General features: G+C 40.5%; 2 protein-coding genes across 2 annotated transcripts; both read right to left on the bottom strand.

Moving 5' to 3' along the window:
* Positions 1 to 703: 703 nt before the first annotated feature.
* Positions 704 to 15,437, bottom strand: LOC124276821. The gene is made up of 13 exons (XM_046712471.1): positions 15,190 to 15,437; positions 14,607 to 14,702; positions 14,097 to 14,147; positions 13,724 to 13,808; positions 13,142 to 13,201; positions 12,521 to 12,697; positions 12,042 to 12,168; positions 10,463 to 10,571; positions 9,091 to 9,163; positions 8,273 to 8,437; positions 7,518 to 7,651; positions 6,802 to 6,997; positions 704 to 754 (listed from the first exon to the last, which is right to left on the bottom strand). The coding sequence occupies exons 1-13, from the start codon at positions 15,435 to 15,437 to the stop codon at positions 704 to 706; spliced, it is 1,572 nt and encodes a 523-aa protein (XP_046568427.1).
* Positions 15,438 to 18,962: 3,525 nt separating this feature from the next.
* On the bottom strand, positions 18,963 to 22,474 carry LOC124276822. The gene is made up of 3 exons (XM_046712472.1): positions 22,338 to 22,474; positions 19,244 to 19,527; positions 18,963 to 18,968 (listed from the first exon to the last, which is right to left on the bottom strand). Exons 1-3 carry the CDS (start codon positions 22,399 to 22,401, stop codon positions 18,963 to 18,965), a joined length of 354 nt encoding a protein of 117 aa, XP_046568428.1. The 5' UTR covers positions 22,402 to 22,474.
* Positions 22,475 to 23,143: the final 669 nt, after the last annotated feature.

Consider the following 23,143-nt stretch of genomic DNA (forward strand, 5'->3'; position numbering starts at 1 on the left):
TTGACAATCGGTATCATATTCAACACATATTACCTGTCACAGGTGACACTGTGAACATATAGGCCACTGTTCTAGACCCTATTTCACGGGATTGAGATAACAGTAATCAACATGACTTGTTTCCGAACACGTAGGAATATATTGATTATATTATCTGTGACACGACAGACATAACGTACCTGTAATTGGGAAGCAGGTGAAACACGCACAAAGTAGTACTGCACCGGACCAGTAGCCAGCCATGATTTAGTTGCGGTCAACTGGTTGTTTCGATGTAGGCGTTATCGGTCACCTTAGTGGCCCCCGTATTTCATCTCGTATAGGACAAAGTACAGCTACACAACGTGTAGTATAACGGTCCGATAATCACGTGACCCATAACCAAAGCAGTCCTTATCAAACCGTCATAGTTTCAGTGGTGATGATAATGACTGACTATGGGGGCTGGTTGATTGGAAATGTGGAATGTGTGTGGTGGAAAAGAATATTTTGTGAGGTAATGCGACGTTTTGTGGACATGTTGGCTCGTGTTCTCCTGCGGATCATAAGGAAATAAAGGTTTCTCACAACTCATAACCAGAAGTTAGTAAATTAGAAGATATTCTATTCTAATTGGTCATGCCAAAAACGTGAAATAGGGCCTGTAAGTCTCGCGAGGCGCTACTTCCGGTACTTAGCTGGTTCCCGTCTCCCTTTGACGGCGTCAACTTGCGATGTGCGAGACGGGACCCAGCTTACTTCCAGTACCAGATTTCTGGTCACAAACGTATATTCAAGAACCAGTTCAATCAATCTGTATTTGCACTTAATATGTCACAGGCCTATAGTACATGTATACAGACACTATTATTATTAGGCAGTTGAGAGAGTACTTTTTTTCTGTGTAGAAAGGCATGATACTGAAAAATTGACAATGTTTCCAGGTGTTCCTTGCTAGAATAGGTTAATAGAGATATAAATTTATAAATATTCTAATGTACAAAGTAATAGTTCTTAATATATATATATTTCTCAAAGTGTGGTAGGCTGCACAGACACAATGAAAATGATATTCATCTTCAATTAGATTCAAATCACACATTTTACATATTCCATCTTCTTTTCTTATTCCAATATATATACGTTTCTATGAACAAATATTTCCGAACATTCAAAGATGATAAATAGGTTTTGTTGTATGTAAATTGCTTAAACATTCTGTAATAAAAAGCATTTATTTGATACAGATATATCTTGTAACCTTTGTTTAATGGACATGAGAAAATTTGGATGCAAGTCTATGCACTGTTCTAGCCATATATTACCGAAACCGGCAGGAAATAATAAAAAAACATTAACATCTGTGACCTAATTACGTTTTCCATAATGATTTCTATCGTACAAAATCATCATATTGTAACATTTTGTGGTAATCTGTAAGATAGCATATTTAAGAGTTTTAACCAATATTTTACTGCTTTCACTTTTGATTCAACAAATAATGAAAATCTACCACATTTACCATAACCCATTATGTTTGAAGTAGTAACTTTCACACCGAGAAATCTTTTAATTGCATTCAAATTTACTTTTTCTAGTGTATCAAATGTTTGGACTCCCAAAATCTCAGAACCATATAGAAGTATGGGACTAATCTTAGCATCAAACATTCTCAAAAATCATTTGTTTGACAAGTCACCTAAAATATAAATATATCTGATACTACCAATTAGTATTTTCTTTGCTTGCATCGATCTCTGCATTTCTGACATGAAAGGACCACGATAGTTGGTTTGTAAAATAAACTTCTAAGTATTTGTAAGACGTAGTTGTTTCTAGCATGAACCCGTTTGGGACCGCCAAATATGACTTTACTAGACCGAACCAAGTGTACAACCATGCTTGTCTGTCACAACTGTTGATAGTCGTAACAGTTGGTTAATGGGGGTTGGTTAGATCGGAAATTTGTTATTCCTGCAATGATTATTGCTTCCTTACTGTCAACTGTCAACCATGGGACCATTCGAAAAGCAAGATTTATGGATGTCAACTTCTTTATTGTTAATAACACGACGTTTCTGAGCGTTTCGGGTGAAGGAGCAAGCATAAGCTCCGAAACGTGGTGTTATTCACAATAAAGAAGTTGACATCCATAAATCTTGCTCTTCTCATGCATTCTACTTCTAAGTGCCCTTCACGGATTTGATGAGACCATTCGAAACGTTGTTTGTCACCGGAAGTACTAAGGACTCGCGAAGTGCCGTACATTTGTACATGCCCCCAAAAGAGGAGGGAGATCTTATTACTCTGCATACATTTGTTGAAGACACAGTGAAAATTGATCTGTGTGGTTGTACATGTGAAAGAAAGCGTCAATCGACCGAATGAAAACATATCTTTATCTCCTCCATGGGACGTAAGATACGTAGAATGGTTCATAGGCGTAAGGATTTCTTGTCCCATAGGTTGGATACGTTGATCATTGTCAAATATGTAGACGTGGATTTCCACCGTTGTTTTAGTTAGGTATAAACATATCGTTTACTGACTATTTTGTTGATGAATACATGACATGCTTTATGGAAAACAACTTCTTTCTATTCTTTCTCACGATAATTCATTCTTCTGATGAAGGAGCAAGAATTAGCTGTAAACGTCGTGTAAAGAATAAAAAGAAGTTATCTATACAACGTGTCCTATATTTATGTTTGTCATAAAGTTCTAAATACCTTTCAAGAACTACTTTGTTGATGACATAATGTATTCAGAGATGACAAAAATAATTTAAGCATGACAGCATTCAAATTGATGCATTTATGGGTTTTTTTTTTGTTGTTTCTTTATTTTGTTTCAGAATCTTTTTTCATCGTTCTATGAACATCCTACAGTTTCAATTGACAAGCGAAACACAGTATGTCATGTCTCATTGGGGAAGGAAGTGATGTGGATCTAAAACGTTTATCACGTAGTAGCATGATATGTTGCTGAAAACATCTAGGAAAACGACATGACAGAATCAGAATTCTAACCTACAAACATGGCGTTCTGGTCAGTCCAACGAACCCAACTCTGCACAACATGTTTTAGCGCCTGAGACAACTGGGCAATTCCTGACCAGCATAATTTGAAAGTTGCAGTTTTACTTTATCAACAAAGTCCCAGTAAAGTAATGATAGATGTTTGGATTATATTCTCTTTTACCTCTCATGGATATGGTAAGCATTTGAGATGCTTGCACAGTATAGCTACAAAAGTGCTGATGCGGATCAAAGCATCATTCACTCACTCACTCATTCATTTGATATGGCTTTGAAGTGTAGCATAACAAGGGCTCATTTGGCCAGCAACTTAAAAAAAGAGTCAAATGTTAAGAAAATAATTTTGAAATACGAAATAATTAGCATATGAGTTTCTTCAACCTTGCTTGTAGCTTACCGCAACATCAAATGCAATGTTTGTTGAGGTGTGGAAAAAGCTGATAGTAAAGACGTCTAAGAGTATTTCAGTTAATAATTCGTTGCCAGCAACTGCCTGTCCTGTACTTACCCCCACCCCCTGCTATATCCTGCGTGACGCAAGGCATGAACATGATTAAACAAAGACTTGTCTGTCCGGACTCACTACACTGTGTCTGAGAGGAGTATCCATGTGAAACAATTACCATCTCTTGACGTGATTTGGCATAACGCAACCATTCAAACCATTGACCATCAGGTACAAGTGTGCCACCACGAGGAGTGAAATGTGTATACATCTACTGATATATCCATGGCTCATCTATGCCATGCAGGTGGAAAGAGCCGACTTAAGAACATCGGATGGTCTTGGTATGTGCTCAGTCATCTCTTGCCATCGTATCCGCGCTGTGGGAGTTGTTAAAGATACCGAAACCACTAGTTGGCCTTTTAATAGTCGATTGTTTACGGGTGTTTGCAATATAATGGAAACGTTGCTGACTGCAAAAAGACAAAAATAAGCAAATAAACAATGTTCTACTGAAGAATTCCCGATGAAGGCTCAAGTTTCACAGCCCGCGTGAAAGGCTAAGGTTTGGGTACCGTTAAACACGTGGTGATATTTGTTAGCTTTATTATAAAGATCAAGACACATATATTTGAATACAACACATTCTAACTGGATGCAATAATCATGAACGGTGATAGAAACTAATCAAAACGATATATGATAACCAATGGTGTAACAAAGCTTTTGACCTCTTCTCTTATTGCCCACAGTGCCAATCAAACGACTTCAGGGTCAAACCTTCATCACTTCTTCAATGTCATGTCTTCTTACAGTGCATGTTACATACAATAGCATCAAACACATTCAGTATACAGTCTGTATGGTTACCCGACCAAACCGCAAGTAGTCGCACGTGACAAAGGTAGACATTGAAATCATTTTCATACATACTCACATCTTAAAGCCCTTGTCACCAGACTGTTATTGTACAAGCTTTAATATAAAAAAGGGATCCTTGTCATGGCAAGGTTTGATCTGACGCCAAACGTACATTTCATAGCAGTAATATGACATGGGGAGGGTTGATGCTATAAGTTGTATGCTTCTCTCGAGCGTAATATGGTCTGATGTACGCTTCATTGTAGTAGTGTCATCCGAGCCGTTTACAACGTATTTATCCTACCGCCATGTTAAATGTACAAAATATCATTTTATTTTGAAGATGGATAAGTTCTAAAAGCTGCCATAAAAATGGTTAATTATGTTACGAAGAGTGTGCAAAACGATCCAATATATATAATAGTAATTAAATAAAGAACTGAAAGCCGGTCAAACAAATGTGTACAAAGTGAACTCAAAAACAGGTAAGCGAACAGGTTTCGAACTCCATGCACTGTATGCGTCATGTTATGACGTCATACGATTGTTAGCGATACAGCTTCTCGATGGAGAGCTTGGCGGTTACAGTGGCAGCGGGTAATATTTTTTCCAGTTGTCACCCTCCTGGGATTGGTGACACGGAAACTTGTTAAAGCGTCATTGACCAATGAAATTAATGTATTTTACATGAAGGCAAGATTAAAACTAAAATGTTTCACTAACAAGTTGTAAACCCCCCATTAATTTGGAAACACAATACATAGATTTTTTCAAACTTCCAATGACACCATCCATACCTCAGCGTGGCACTTACGTAACAGGAGGCTTTATACAAAACATCAACGATAATATGCGCTAAGATGGAGACATGCTTCGTTAGTGCAAGCACATGGCTGTATGTGTTGCATTGCATTTTTGTGAACACCATAAGTAAACTACCAAAAGATTGTCAGAAGATATACATTTGGCAAGTAGAAATAATCGTAAGAACTCATACCACTTTGAAGAAGACAGAAGGAGAAAGTAATTGTTTCCAAACCGGATTTGTCGGACAACAATATGTGAATATACAAATCTAATGACACATTATTGGCAATCTGGCAGTTCAATAACCGATTTGCACAACCCATTTTGTTGATACCATAAAGTAATGAAACATGAAGATGGAACCATTCAGGGCTTAGAACAGCCTATCGCTTACAAGGCTTTGATACAACAGTCTCCTGGATCACCCCGCAGTGATCTCACCACCGGAACTGTACAACATGTTAAAGTGACCTGCTGTAAAGTATCTGCCAGTCTGGATCCTCGACTAAACGGTCGATCGATTAACATAACATTAGAGCGGAACCTGCCCAAACCAAACATTGATTTAATAAAAACTTTACGATAAAAAAGTAACCATGTTAATTTCTTACACGGAACTCAATGTAAACCGAGTTAAATTTTCGGTCCCAAACACAATTCTTGTTTGGTAAGGGCCCAGATTTTCGAAGCTCTCTAAGCGCTAAGATAGTCGTAAGTGCCTTACATTAACATAAACTTACGACTATCTTACGGCCCAGGTACACAGCAAACACCATACATTCTGATACATTCTTCCAAACAAAACAAGCCAAGTGAACAAAGGTGTTATAGTTATGTGTGTGTGACAAAACATTCTGATTTTCGACAGGTCAAACAATTAATGCATAGGAAGAAGAACACTTACGCACCAATTCAAAGGGACGGTGCCAAAGAGTATCTGTTACCATAGCGGTAAACATCCTTTGTAAACATCTTCTCGGGGGAATTAGTCCCATAGAAAACATTTCCCACCAAACATATACCTTGGCATTATGCATTTCGCATGGAGCTGATTCCGTGTGATACAGGTGATCATTGACAGTTGCACATTTTGTTTTGGGAGATGTTTTTGTGGTCACAGATTCCGATAGTTTATTACGAAAAATTAGTACCAAAGCAGGTACTAATTGTGCATCATTCACAGGCTTGGAAAAGATATGTTAGGTCATAATATGTTAACTTTTGTATGTAATAGAAAGTAGCCCAGAACAACTGAAGAAATCTAGAATGGTAAATGTATTGCACAATGCCTGATACTCTTCAGTTGTGTCAGGACCCTATTATGAACGAGCTTTGTTTGTGCCGACTTTGGAAGAACAGAATGGTTCAGTTCAAATCCGCACCAAGCTTTAAAAGAACAAAACACCCAATCGAACGGTACGGATATCTCTGTCACATTAAAGAAGTAGTAGTATACCATCAAAATGTAACTGCTTATTAATACAGAATTAACCCAATGAGATGAGATGGAGTTTTGGCCTTGTGTCGACCAACCAGCAACAATGCAGTCAGTTTCGTCTTACATCATGAGCATCATTGTTGCTAGGATACCCATGACAACAGCAACCGTTGAAGCTCTTCTGAGGTCAGAGTTGTTAACAGGATGAGATTTTATTTCATATATGATACTACCCAGGCCGTCTGTCCTATAATAGTTTTCAAAGCACCGAACCGTACATCATCGGCAAACCACATCTCAACACTCTCTCCCGCCTGACCCTTGACGGCGTGGACAGTGATGACGTCGCCGACGGTGACATTAACGATCCTGTTGTGAGACATTGGTACCCACTTTTCCAATTCACCCAGGACGAGAACTTCTCTATTTCTGCAACAAATAGTCAATGCGGGTAAGTGTTTACTGCAGCGTACAACAGTATTTCAGTTACATAACGGCCTGTCAGACTGATGTGGAAGGAAAGATGGGAGTGATTCAGATCTTAGACATTTAACACTTGGGTGAAATCAGTGAGCAGAAAGATGGAGCTGAGACCATTATCGCTGTCGGGGACACTAGATGTGAACTTCACATACTGCACCCATGTGGATAACACCGCCCACCGCCAACAAACATCTACGGAATTTGGTGGAATTTAACGGAATATATTTAAGTCCCATGTTCAAAAAACAGATTTCTACGGAAGATGATACAAATGTATATTTCCTTTATATTTTCCTGTTTACCTCGTGAAACATACATAACTGATAAGAACAGTTAACACGTTACCTTGAAGTTGGTGCTGTAGATAGCTCTTAATGTTCTTCGATGTTCTTACTTCACAAGAGACGTATTTGCATATCAATCTGGAAAGCTGACTTTTGCGAAATATGAACAATAGGTGCCTTACTTATATTTTATAACTGGTGACGTATAGTACATGCAGAATTCCAGTTGGCATGGCGGGATGGTGAAGGGTTTGCTGTCGCTGAAGTCGTACTGCTTTGTTGGATCAGCTGCAGAGAAGATCTTGCTCACTGGGTACTGCAACAGTAAATATGTGTAGGTGCTGAAGCCTGAAGACTGAGGCATTGGAAGCACCATTGTCTGATGTGCCAACATTAATTGTTGCTTCGGTGATTTTCCTTCATTCCAGGACCCATGGCACACCACAGAAGGTGAACGTAACAAACCAACGCTTCAGTCACAAGGCTATCCCATCGCTCTCTATTTACATGTACCTGAAATACGTTCAACGTGCTGTTACCCGATCTCATTGATGAGGATTAAGTACCAAGTGTGGATTACTTAACAGAGGTAACTCATACCCAACTGATACTTATCCATTTGAAGAGCAATCATTGGAAACACACAATTTCCAGCTAATGTTTGAAGTATTGAAGTACTGCCACGTGCCATTTTAAGTATCGTTTTGGGTAGGAATTTATGTGCTTGATAGACCAATATGCATATAAAATTGAACCGTCGATACAACATGCATAATCTAAAGTGCAAGTCGTCTCACATTCGTAACCTAACGCATTCTTTACAGGTATGATACATCACTGATGACGTACGTGATGTTTAAACTACTTGAATCATACTGGCTGGGACTTGCGCTTTCTTCGCGCCGAATTTCCCTTTAAATACGTACGGCATACTCACTTCAAACCCAATATTGGCTGCCGTCGGGGTGATGTCAAAGGTCCTGTTCAAGCCGGAAACATAGATAATCCCGTACACCTGTTCCGGGGCTGACCCACCCTTATACACGCCGGTGAGTGTCGCCCAGATGTCGGCGTTTGGGCCGCTGCCATCTTGAAATGTCATCTGGTACATAGTGGACGGCATTTGCAATTTTACTTTCTTAAACAGGCAGCAGCATATTTTGATAAACACGTGTTAAAACGTCATCACCTTTGACTGAACCTGCAGACAAGACAAGCGCTCTTCACCTCAACGGGTACATTATGTGCTACTGATATGACCATGTGATGTTTAAAACATAGCAACTGATGTAAAAGTTAACAGAGTTGAATCGTAGAGACCTGTGAGTTGCACCCTTAGCAAGTAAGTCTCTCAACAGATTGGTGAAGCTTTGTGTTCCTTAATCATGGACAGATCCACTAATGGTTTCATTTGCATGGTTAAACGTCAATGATATGTGTCCTAGATTTACACTCGCATACATTTTGCATCACGAGCTAAACAAAAAAAGTCTTTCTTTGATAGATCAAGTCATAAATGAAATTAAATTTAACACGAAAGTACCATGGTCAGGTATTCTCTGAGAACTAACCAAACGTTAGCACAATCTAGGTTTTGGAAATAATATCGCTTAAGATAATAAACTTAAGATATTCGCAATTAAAAACCATTACGCTTGGTAAAACAATGTCGAGGTATCGATTATTTTGTCAGTTCGTGACATTACATACAAACTGTTCAAAAAGCGGAGTTGGGGTCGCTCACAGCTTACTCACCTGCACAACCTGAGCATTTATTTCGAGTACAGGGCTGTTTGGTTTGAGGATAGTTCCATCAGAGCTACATATCCTGAGAACAAAATTGCCAGATATCTATTTGTTTGTCATGGACAGTACTGGAGCTGAGGGTGGGATGAGAGTCACGAGATTGGAATAGGCTACAACAGACATGAGAGTGTCATGAACATGGCCTACTAGAGAAGAGTGAGATGAGAGTCACTAGATGGAAACAGGCTTCTACAGACATGAGAGTGTCATAAACATGGCCTAATGGAGGTGAGAGTGAGATGAGAGTCACTAGATCGAAATAGGTTTCTACAGACATGAGAGTGTCATAAACATGGCCTACTAGAGATGAGAGTGAGATGAGAGTCACTAGATGGAAATAGGCTTCTACAGACATGAGAGTGTCATAAACATGGCCTACTAGAGATGAGAGTGAGATGAGAGTCACTAGATGGAAATAGGCTTCTACAAACATAAGAGTGTCATGAACATGGCCTACTAGAGATGAGAGTGATATGAGAGTCACTAGATGGAAATAGGCTTCTACAGACATGAGAGTGTCATAAACATGGCCTACTAGAGGTGAGAGTGAGATGAGAGTCACTAGATGGAAATAGGCTTCTACAGACATGAGAGTGTCATAAACATGGCCTACTAGAGATGAGAGTGAGATGAGAGTCACTAGATGGAAATAGGCTTCTACAGACATGAGAGTGTCATAAACATGGCCTACTAGAGATGAGAGTGAGATGAGAGTCACTAGATGGAAATAGGCTTCTACAGACATGAGAGTGTCATAAACATGGCCTACTAGAGGTGATAGTGCTGAACGTTGCAACCTTTTACATTACCTAGAGAGTCAGAAGGGTTGTGTTCCTGGCAGCCAACTCGGACACTCTACCAACGACAGCCAAGAGACTGGGAGGTACTAAACCTAAGGCACCAAAAGACTGGGAGGTACTAAACCTAAGGCACCAAGAGACTGGGAGGTACTAAACCTAAGGCACCAAGAGACTGGGAGGTACTAAACCTAAGGCACCAAGAGACTGGGAGGTACTAAACCTAAGGCACCAAGAGACTGGGAGGTACTAAACCTAAGGCACCAAGAACAGTTGGACAACTTGGTGCTGGGGACATTTCATATGTTCCGGATATTGCTTTATATAAGTGTTTTTCCTGGTTCAGGTTGTCAAAAGGGACAGAAAATTTACTTACATATACGGAGAAGAATTAAATTCAGTCTCGTTGAAGTCACCTATATTTACATCTTGATGGGAAACAGAAAACCCCTTGTTTCACTTTTCAGGCCATTTGTGCATAATTATTATCATTGATGGGAGGCGATAGATGAAACAGTAACTACCGATTGATGATGGAAGTATTGGTATGTCCGATCTGGTCACCAATCCCCACTGGACCCCTCGACAGGACAGCTATCACGCTGCTCTGAGCTGCAGAGATTGTTCCAGTGCCTTGAAAGAAAGCATTGCTAAACTCTGTACTAGTCCACATCGGATAATTTCAGCCATATAGGTAATGCATGCCTTACACATTCACAGGTTGGAACAATTCTAAGATGTCAAAATAATTTTCGCTGTACCTGAGCTGAGTCAATTATCATGTCGCCGTTTTTTAACGAATTTCGAACATCAAAATGTATATTGCGGATCAAATCCTATTTAAATGTTTCAATAAAAGGATTTGCTATCAAATGTCTCGGGTTAGTCAGGCAGCGATCAAAGCTCAATGTCATCGTTGTCGAAGCTGATTAGGGAGTTGAAGGAGAGAGATTTTACAGTTGTATGCATTTATGCTGGTTGACCTGGTTTAGACCATTCTCTTCCCACAGAGGTTACTCCTGTCATATCTTCCTACGTAACCTCTGTTCTGATACGGCCCTTTCATGGTGTGAGCGTTCAAGACTCGTGATTGGAGGCAATCAGATTTAGTTGTGCAATCAGCGACGTTGTTTCAAAAGTGACCATTCGCAAGGCCTCGGTAATTTCCGTATGCTTCGAGAAAACTAAACTTCTTCCCCTGCACGATGCACAAACGTTTCTTCTAGACAGAACTCAGTCATGTTACGGCGGATCAGTGGCGTCTCCATCGCCCTCGTTGACAACGGACAAGCTAGCCATTAAACGTCTTGTGTGTAACATCAACACAAGTCCCAGGCAGATGGGGGGATATTTGTGGCCCCACATTTGCTTGTGTTGTAAAGCAGAGCTGTCAACCCTATAAAGATGGTTTGGAGTAAGACTGAAAAAAATAAGCCGGGGTCCCGCCGGGTACATGTCGAGGGCGACGCCCTGGTGGGGGGTATCTGGGGGGCGAAGTTTAGTGATTTTCAGGAGCATTTGGAACCTTATGGTGGCATTTTTTTGACACTAAAAGATGCATGCTAATAAATAATAATAAGCCGAATCATTCGCATAAACATCGTTTTAGTACTTCGTTCATTCAGGCGTTCTTTCAATGTTCAACTTTACGCAAAAACGAACGAAAATGCGTATTAATTTTGAAATTATTTTTGGCACCAGATATGCGTGAGATTATTATTTGGAGGCGTGAGAGCGTGACATTTGTCAATAAAGCGTGAGACTCACGCCAAATGCGTGAGAGTTGACAGGTATGGTAAAGTTGAATCTAAGTCGATGTAACATGTGTTCTGATTGGATAGAAAGAAGGGGAGATAATTCGTGTTGCGATATTTTGCCGCTAGGGGATTTTACGAGCACCGGGAAATATGGCCGTATTAGAACAGAGGTTACGTAGGAAGATATGACAGGAGTAACCTCTGTGGGAAGAGAATGGGTTTAGACGTGACGTCCATACCACTAGGCTTAATGGCCGCTCCCGATAACAACGGGAATGGTTATATCATCAACAACAAAAACGTAAACTAACATAACCACAATAGCAACCATAAAAAATGTTACCACCTCCCTTCTGGTCTTGTGTACGGAGCACACCTTTGAAGACCAACACATCTAAAAGTGAAGAGAATACGGACGAAGCAAGAATATTCCTCTGGTCCAATTCTGTGCCATAGCCTCCCAGGACGCGCACCTGGATAAAGGCATGAATATCCGACATATATTCTCGGTGCGAGTGAGAAGCATTCGGAGCAGCAAATCTGAGTTGTGTAACTCGAAACGAAGTAAAATGACGCGTTCTGAATGTAACTATTATAGCCCAATTATAGTGTTGTCGATGTTTCACTGTCGTTTCATACGTCATGGCATATGACAAAATATGTCCTGTTGCGACAGAGGATTGTATCGGGGGAAACATCAGACTGGATCATACCTTTCTTATGACTGGATGCATAATTTGTCCTAAAGTGGATGCACAGTAAGCGTATTATGTCACTGTGAATATGCTAAATGTACCGACATCAACATCCACGACTGTTTCTGACCTGGGTGACAGCCGGTAACTGGAGTGCCAAGAGCGCCATCGTTGGGGTGGCGCCACTGTATTGGATGGTGATGTTGTGTCTCAAAGCAGACGTCGCCATTTTAACCAACCAATCTCGCGCAAAGTTAAGGTCCGTCTGCATCCGTGGGAAAGTACGGAATATTTCCGTCATGTTGTCCTGCAGAAGACAATATTCTGTTGACTGACACACATGGATTAAACTTCGTAATCAGCGGTATTGTAAGGTATATGTAAACATCACTGGAGCCAACAGGCACTAATATGTATCAGTCAGGAAGGATTTTTTATCATCATTGTTTAGAAATTGCGTGAATATAAAGCATGCAGCATATCTTGTTCCGTATAGAACTTTCACTTCACGTGTATAACAATAAGCACCGTGACATACACTTACTGCTAACATTCTGCTAATACCCTGTTTTGTTCAATATGTACCATAAAACATTTCACGACCGCCTCTTTACAATGGTGATTACTCTGAAACGTCTGATTGTTTTGTGACGTCATAAGCGTTAAACGTCCTAAGAAAGCCTTCTCCCAGAAATATCGATGAATAATTCATTGCAGAATATAACTGAGAGCGTATGGTGGCAAATCCTACCTGTATATATGTGGCTAATCCCCACTGCTTGGAATCACTGAAGATTTTGTCCCAGAACGCCTGGAAGTAAACAAATCATTCTCTAACGTCACATGGCTCCGAATCGAAAAGTATTTTCACAGCTACTTCATTGGTAGATTGTTCCATTGCTTGTTGAGGCAGCCTCAGCATCAGACAAGCTTTAAAACGTGGCGTAAAAATCCAGCTCTCTCAATCATTCCACGCTTTCGCAGTATGATGACAGGCAATCTACTAAACAACCTAGTCTGACCAAAGGATCTTTTTAGTCGCCTCTTACAACCACCACAGGGCGTTGATGAGTGGTTTAAAGTCAGGGTCAGAGTGGTTAAAAATTGAGTGGATCAGTAGATCACTTCCTTTAACTGACATTGTTTGTAGACACATCGTGATACACTTGTCGTATTTCAAATACTAAATCTTCATGGTTCCATATTTCAGTATTAGAACTGATTACATAAATATATCATATTATTATGAAACAAGACCAGTTACTTTGATGAAATAAAACCGTTCCACACTCAATGTAAACTATATGTATAAATCAATAATATTTGTAAATGCCTCATCTGTCGGTATTGCCATGTCTCCTTCCATTTCAAAATTGAACTTTCCGCCATTTTGTGTTGCATATATGTTATCACTGGACCTGCAATAAATAAATATTGAAATGAGTTCTTTTGAAAGTGCCACAGTTTCACGGAATCAACGTAACATAATTAATGTCCTTCTGGACATCGTAGTTCTTTCCGCAACAGACCACGAAACAATGTCCTCGGAAGTGTAGCGAAGTCACTGCCTCCAGGACAACTGGAGGGGCCTCTCACCCAACAAAGACACAGAAAACCCGATCATTTCCCTACTGAGCCGTCAAAGACTAAAGTATGTTAATGCTTTCACTTAGTTCATTCTGCGAAGCTCCCTTCTCACAACTCACCAGAAATTATTTTTCGCCACAATAGGTACGTTCAAACTCCTGTGGACATACCTGAAAACAAACATAACATAAATTATATCTGTATTACCGTTTTCCCAGATCGTTCTGAAGGTGGTGTTTTCCGACTAGTCCACAACAAAACAATCCATGTCATCATCTTATTCTCAATGGGCAGGTCAGGTCTTAAAGCGGGATATGTCAAGACAACTACCCTTCCACCAAAAACTCTGTTTTCTATTTCCGTGCGTGCGTGCGTTTGCGAATGACTTGCTACATAAGGGTTGAGGGTTGCTGGGATTTATCAAGTACGTTCAATTTCTCCTTCAGAACTTGTGTAAAACCGAACACAATCTGTACAAAGTTGTAAATCGAATAGAATCTTGTTCAGTCGGGCTACCTATGTATTGATGAACACTAAAACTATTTGGTAGTACAGTGTTACCATTAATATCAATGTGCCAATATGGAAACTGATTTACCATCAGTAATGTTAGATTACTGTAGACGTACTCGATGCCGTTGGGGAAGATGTCTGCTGGTGCTGTCCACTCCTTGACCCCTCCACCTTGACCTTTTGTAAACCACCAGGTGTCCAGTTCTACATACCTGCAGAAGATATGAAACAGAAATAAGCCTTTATTGGAGTGCATGCGTTAGGAATAACAATAGATCATTTGCAGAATACGTGACCAAGGAATACGGAAGATTTAGGAATAAAGAAAGATAAGCATCGAAAGAGGAGAAAAAGGAATGAGGATATATGTTCCGAACAAAAAGATCAAGGAATAAAGATTATCTGTTGTGCAAATAGAGATATATCACAGCGTATGGGTAACATGCTACGTTGCAGGATATGTTCACGTTAATCACATATCGCGGCACTGGAACCATTTTTCATGATTTTGGTCTAAAATATTCAGTCATCGGAAATACATAAATGTCACACAAATCTGCACCTCAGGCGACTCAATCGCCCAGATGTTTTAGTTATCAAGATATATATACTGTAAATTAATCATAAATACATTGCCTCATCGACGCAATACGCCATCTTATCAATTGTTGTCCTATTGTACCAAAACTATACAGGTACCTGTATGTTATACTTCTATTGCGGGCATCAGCAAACACTTTGATCAATGTATCTTCATACGTTGATGTTCCATCGGTTTTATCGAAATAGTAGGACCCTGTAACAATGACATGGAAATAGTAGGACGTTGACGCCTTGACATGGAAACAGTAGGACGTTGACGCCTTGACATGGGAAAAGTAGGACGTTGACGCCTTGACATGGAAACAGTAGGCACATGAAGGCAGAAGGTCCCACCACTGAGGCATTCACCACTCTTCGAAAACAAAAGAACATTTGTATGGTGCTACCAAACCTAGACAAATACCAAGTGGGATTCAAACCCTCGATTTAGGTGACTGGAAGTTATAATTGTACACAAGGGGATTTCAGTGTGACATATGTTGGTGATACTATTATCTTGTGCCTTTGAGTCGTTAGATATTGCTTGATGACTTCTATTGAGACAGGTAGCCTGGAGGTTAAAGCGTCCGCTCGTGACACTGAAGACCCGGGTTCGGTTCCCAACATGAGTACAATGTGGGAAGCCTGTATCTCATGATATTGCCGAAATATTGCTAAAACTATACTCACGTACTCTATTCAGACAATAACATTACAACTGACACGTTTGCGGAGAAACACAAATCTGCCCTGAAACTGTCTCAAAACATTCAAAGCCAAGACCTCAAGCTCACTATTTAACACACTTTATGGATAACAACTTCTGTATTTCGTGGGTGAGACGCGTCTATACGGATTCTTGTACCATTGTCAAACAGCAATGACCTAAAGTAGACATTAATTAAATTGTTTAAGGTCACCTTCATCTGTCCAGTACCCCAGTGTGTCCCCAGAGGGATCCGCCGGTTTATCTTCCTTGTATACAAAGCTCCTGATTACGAAACCCCACACAGACAGACTCTGAAAAGTTGAAAATAAAATCACCAGTTTGAAGCAGTTGTACGGAAACATTATCTAAAGTCAGGAACACACAATAATCTATTAAGAGAGAGAGTTTTAGTTTCTGCTAACGAATATTGGTTTGTCGACAGTTTCAAAGTGTGCTGGGTATACATGTATATTTAGTCGGTATCACAGAGCTATACTCCAGAGCTATACACAGGCATATTGTCCTGGCAGAACCCGATGATAGTCCGCTGATGAAACTATGTACAACATAACTGATTATCCTACCATATGGATGTTTTATATGTTGAGGTTGTTTTTGGTATGGAAGGGATGCCTTTCTGTGTTTTCAATGAAAATATATTGAAATATTTCATCTCAGAAATAGAAGCATTCAAATCCCAACACATTTGGATAAGTTAAAAATGTAGATCTTAATCGTAACAGACTAACACATATTCCCATGTATATAGAGGATGATATTCAGAGCAGATGGTTGTCTTTAATATGTTCGACAGAACTGCGTCCATAACACGGTGCCTATAGTAAGGACGAAGACACGGTGTGCACTGAAACCAACAATAACGACATGCCTACCGACCAACAACACTGAAACTCTGTTTACTCATAAACAACATTAACCTTCAATACCTGTTGAAGACACAAGGACTACCGACATGTCTGGTTGTACCTTGTGTGTGCTCTACTCGTGCATGTGGCAAGGGTTACGTTTGGTGTCTTTAGTATTTGGATGAAAACGAGGTACGGCAGCCATTTTGTTTATTGACTTGATCCAAACACCCTTTTCTTAGAACCTACTTGAAATTCAGAAATGGACAAAATATAGTCGCTGAATGAATAACCCTTTAAACACCATTTATTCCTCAAACGAGCCGACGAGATGTTCACTAAATAGAATATATACTTACACTTTCAGGTCCCCCTGAGGAATATGCTGCCAAAATGTGGTAGGAGAAATTTGTCGGGATCTGTTCGATTCCTCCCATAATTCCATAGTACAGGAAGTTGTTGGTTTTGTCGTGCCACATTGGTGTCGTCATGACATTATTCAGTTGTGCAAATGCCACAGCATTTCCACTCGAGTCAAACACTGAGAAGGGGCTGGAACCTTCCAAACCATCATGGATGGATGCGGACGGATCCCATCTGAAGAAAAGTCAGTGTTTCGTGAGTGTCAGATACAGGAATATGTTCGTGCATGACCACAGGCAGACCAGAATATTCCAGTAACAGGGAGATATTATGTATGGGAATTTAATTGCAGTTTTTTTGGGGGTCTTGAAATAAGAAATAAACTAATTCGGGTGACGAAATGTACTCAATATGATTGGGGACAGGAACATGTCTTCGTAATAACAAATCACCGATTCCACTGTGTCATAAGGATCATAGCAGATGCTCACGGGTGGCAGTCGGAGGCAAGTCAAGTGTTCCCGCAATAGAAGAAAGGACATTTGGGAAATTATGACTGAAGGGTGAACATTCGAAACATCCCAATAAGGTCTAGTACAAACCAATCTCAAAGCTGTCGTGCTGTAACCCCGACACTGCACAAATCTTTGAAAAGACATTTTTCGATCTATATGTTCTTACTCATCTTTACGATCTTCCATGGGAGTGGGGCGGTGGGGTAGCCTAGTGTTTAAAGCGTTCGCCCGTCACGCCGAAGACCTGGGTTCGATTCCCCACATGGGTGCAGTGTGTGACGCCCATTTTTGGTGTCCCAATATTGCTGGAATATTACTCAAAGCAACTCACTCACTCCATGGAAGTAATTCCAGCATTTGATATTATTTCACACACTGAGATTCCGACATATATTGTTTTTCATTAGTTGACATTGAGTCAATGTATCAATGCAGTAAGCCCAAGAAGCCAAATACGTGCCGTCAGGTAAGAGACAAGAGAATAGATCGTATCCAGTTTTCGTTTGTCTCGAGACACGCAGTAAACCAGCTACAGTGGCCTGTACATAGTCGAGTCTCAACAAGACTATCGGGTGATTGACACCTGGAGCATCTATCTACGTTGCTGGGATACGATAACAAGCATCAACATAACATTACTCGGTGTCTAAACAAGACACGAAATCAGATCTATCTGACCATATTCGTTAAAACCACAGCATCCAGTACGACAAAATCAGAGCCCTCACTTCAAACTCAGACATCTCCAAGAAGACATCCATATTTAAGACTTCAACCATCTATCAGTCATGACCAAGGCTGATACATACCCCAGCTTACCATCATCTCATCAAAGACTTCAATGAGAGGTAATCCTTCTGTGTTAATATTCGACTGGTTTCATTTGTAAGGACCTAATGTATCTCAGATTCTCTCCTGTGTATTCAACAGGCGTCTATGCTCTGTTGTAAAACGCTACTTCATATCTGTATATTAGCTTCCCTACACCACCCTGTACATCACCTGTTTTATAGCAGTGTTAGAATCTACACCGAATCGTTGGTCTACATTGTAAACAAAGAAGTTATATCTAATCCTTACTTAGAAAACAAAGTTTTGGATTGACATGAATTCAACTTTATTATCGCCATTGTTACTTGCAGTGCAAATAGCAATTTGTCTATTATTCACCGAGTAGCGTACCTTCCGACGGACTGTTCTTGAAAGTCAGCTCCCCCGAACGACATGTATCCCAGTTTGGACGTGGTGTCCAGTTTGAATCCGGGGTAACCACAGATAACACCGTCTATGTTGCTTTGATTTGTGTTTGAGGCTCCGTCGGGGAAGCGCTTCATCAAATGAATGGATGAGGATGAAATGAAAGAGTCATCATGAATATCCAAATTATCCTCGTGTTTTTTAAAGTGCTTCCTTGCAGAAACTTCAAACATATATTGTTTACAACTTATACAAAACAAAGCAAGTGGACGGGAACAGAGGAAGTCCGAAACAATCAGATAACGTAACTATTTACAAACGCAGCCGAAATTTCCAGCTAGATGTGTGTCGTAGAAAGAACATGTTATAAGTAAAGACTGTTCCCTAACGTAACAATAATTACAATAATGTAAAACGAAATGAGAAGCATCAATGTGGGACGTGTAAATGTATTTACATCCATCTACAATAAAGATTATTTTTTGCGTTCTGAACGTTGAAAAGTTTGAAATGTACATTACCACTATGAAGGACATGATTGATGTCCCGTATATGACGATACTCGTGATGACTGGAACGTCACCAGCTCGGTAATGGAAGTTCTTGGAGACCTCGACCCCGAACTGGCCTGTACCGGATATGGTAGTGTTGATACTGTCGAGAACGAGGCTGCCATCATCGGCGGAGAAGCGCGTGTCGTTGATGACGAAGAATGTTGGGGCGCTGCTCAACCACGTGACATTATTGATCTTTATCTCGTAACGTCCGTCTGGGAAGGTAACTACACTGAAGACATCGGCATCGGCTGAAACATATTCGGTTATACACGTGTAAGTGTTTAACTCTGGGGTGGGACTATATAGAACCGAGTGCCACTATACAAACAACATTAGTCTTACGACTACCTAAGTCTCTGTTAAGGAATGGGGAAAACGACCACCATGCGCTAAGATTATTTGTCCAAGGGCACCCGGGTATCTCAGACAGTAGTTTGTGGTAGTTGAATAGGAACAAATTCTATGGATAGACAAAATGCTAACACCGAAATGAAGCACCATTAATGTTATTCCTCTTCATCATACCAGATTCTAAATACTACAAAGTTTGAGGTTTCTGAAGTGTCGGTAGATGTTCCTTTGACGCTCAGTCCCTGAAAATAAATATTTGTGATAGAACAAACTTCTCCATTTAGACTGAAATGCCCTGTGAGATTGGAGATTCTGGACCTGAGTAAAACCTACACTTGCTTCATACGTGTCGTTTGCATTACACGTGTAGGTGAATGAGTGAGTATGGTTTTACGCCGCTTTTAGCAATATTCCAGCAATATCACAGTGGGGCACACCAGAAATGGGCTTCATACATTGTATATCCATGTGGGGAATCGAAACCGGGTCTTCAGAGTTACTAGCGGAGGTTTTAACCAAACGGCTACCGGCCCCATTACACAAAGGACTTCACGGAAGGACCAGTAACTGTGAGCCAGACTAACTTCATGCTATCGCCCCGGTAATCATCAACAATGGATACACCAAACAAGTAGGAAATGTTTACGACAATCGTGATACGTGACTTCATTACCAAGACGATGTTATGAACACCAAAGAAAAATAACAATATGAACGTTGTCACTGAAAGGAGGCAGGTTCTTTAGCTTTGCAAAAAAATCACGACTCTCTGAGCAAGTGCGTTGGTTGATGCCAGAAGTCCTTACCATCGGGACATCATGAAATGTCAAGGTCAAGGTTACACACAGTAAACACCCGATGTAGGAGATAAACCTATTGTGGCTCCTACTTGAAACAGTCCCACTGTAGAGTTGGAACCAAACGTTTTAGCACTTCGTTTCTGATAAACCTAGCTGTCAGGAACGCGTTACATTGTAAACCCTGGTTTGGAAGTTACTACATTTCGATGTTTGTGGAATCAAGTGTACCTGTAATCGTAGCAGATGCAGAGTAATCCAGCAGACATTTCTAGAAGATGCTACACAAGTGGGAAAGCTTGTGACTCTCTCATCTCACATCAAGTCAAGACCCGAAGTTGTATGAAGATCATCTTTACAAACAGGATATGCGACCGAATTCTAATTTAGAGATTTAGAGGGCGGTGGGGTAGCCTAGTGGTTAAAGTGTTCGGTCGTCACGCTGTAGAGCCGGAGGCACCACAACAGTACAACATGGGAAGACGCGAGGTGTCCCAGAGCTGTGCTCCTGAGATCGGATGTCATTAAATAAGAAAATATTGTACACAGTTGTATCACCAGAAGCAAACAGAAACAAAAGATCTGAGGGATCAAAGCCATAATCGGCCTTGACAAGGGTCAGTGATAAATAAACCATGAACAAAAGTACATCCTGGTATAACCAAAGTATAATCGCTGTTATCCAAGATGGCTGAAACCAATCGCTGTCAAAGACAATCGACAAGATGAATTGTCAACCAATGATTAGTCTGATCTCTTCCACGAGTAACCTCCGTTTTATTAGTTAGGGAGAAATGTGGACGTCCCTGTCCCTGAAATATGTCTCTTGGACAATTACGATTAATAAACTATAAACCCATCTACATCTCACTCTCACCGTCAGTGTAACAATAAACCCAAATACATCTCACTCTCGCCGTCAGTGTAACAATAAAGTCAACTACATCTCACTCTTGCCGTCAGTGTAACAGTAAACCCACCTACATCTCACTCTTGCCGTCAGTGTAACAATAAACCCACCTACATCTCACTCTTGCCGTCAGTGTAACAATAAACCCACCTACATCTCACTCTTGCCGTCAGTGTAACAATAAACCCACCTACATCTCACTCTTGCCGTCAGTGTAACAATAAACCCAACTACATCTCACTGTCACCGTCAGTGTAACAATAAAGCCACTGATCCCGTTCGAAAATGTTACTGAGATAAGGAGTGGCAGTGTCCTAGGCAAACACGGATGTCACCATGATACAGGGTCAAACGGGAAATACACCCGCTGGTTGGCACGTATTGACTTGCGAAATCGAAGCGAAGGCAGAGATTGTATCTGGGTGACGTTGGTATTTCACCTTTGCATACGCCAGCCCCCAAACCTCATATTATAACTAGCTTTTGAATCCAACACATGTAGCGGCACTGTTTAGAAATATATTTCTCATTTCAGTCGAGCACTCGAAGGCGTCGTGTGAAGTGACCAACGTAAATACTTCGCGTAATGCGAGATTCGACTAAGCCGAAAATGATGAATAAAGAAAGCATACGAAGGGACCACAATTTTATTTCCAGACAGTCATAAGTTCGACACAACGGTGTTTTACGGTAACTCGAATGTTAAATAGGTATCATTCTCTAGTCTTCCGTCATTAGTTTATATGTAAAGATATGTGTATTGACGTGGATCTTCTTATTTGTTACAAGTTAATGATTTCTTTGTGACATTCCAGGGTCTCTTTGACAATCAGTATCATATTCAACACATATTAACTGTCACAGGTAAACTGTGAACATATAGGCCACAGTTCTAGACCCTATTTCACGGGATTGAGATAACAGCAGTCAACATGACTTGTTTCCGAACGCGTAGGAATATATTGATAATATTATCTGTGACACGACAGACATAACGTACCTGTAATTGGGAAGCAGGTGAAACACACACAAAGTAGTACTGCACCGGACCAGTAGCCAGCCATGATTTAGTTGCGGTCAACTGTTGTTGTTTCGATGTAGGCGTTATCTGTCACCTTAGTGACCCCGTATTTCATCTCGTATAGGACAAAGTACAGGTACACAACGTGTAGTATAGCGGTACGTTAATCACGTGACCCATAACCAAAGCAGCCCTTATCAAACCGTCATAGTTTCAGTGGTGATGATAATGACTGACTATAGGGACTGGTTGATTGAAAATGTGGAATGTGTGTGGTGGAAAAGAATATTTTGTGAGGTAATGCGACGTTTTGTGGACATGTTGGTTGGTGTTCTCCTGCGGATCATAAGGAAAATATAAGGTTTCTCACAACTCATAAACAGAAGTTAGTAAATTAGAAGATATATCCTATTCTACTTGGTCATGCCAAAACGTGAAATAGGGCCTGTAAGTCTCGCGAGGCGCTACTTCGGAGTTCCGGTATTAAGCTGGTTTGGTATATTCAAGAACCAGTTTGCGACCGCCAAATATGACTTTGCTAGACTATAAGTGTACAACCATGCTCAACCACAGCTGTTGACAGTAGTAATTGTTGGCTAATTTGGGGATGTTAGATCGAAAATTTGTTATTCCTGCAAGGATTATCGGTTCCTTACTGTCATCTGAGAACCATGAGACCATTCGAAAAACAAGATTTATGGATGTCAACTTCTTTATTGTGAATAACGCGACGTTTCGAAGCGTTTCGGATGAATGAGCAAGCATACCGTTCGAAACGTGGTGTT

This window comes from Haliotis rubra, unplaced genomic scaffold, assembly GCF_003918875.1.
Source record: "Haliotis rubra isolate DU_JTF1 unplaced genomic scaffold, ASM391887v1 Scf2135, whole genome shotgun sequence".
Taxonomy (NCBI): domain Eukaryota; kingdom Metazoa; phylum Mollusca; class Gastropoda; order Lepetellida; family Haliotidae; genus Haliotis; species Haliotis rubra.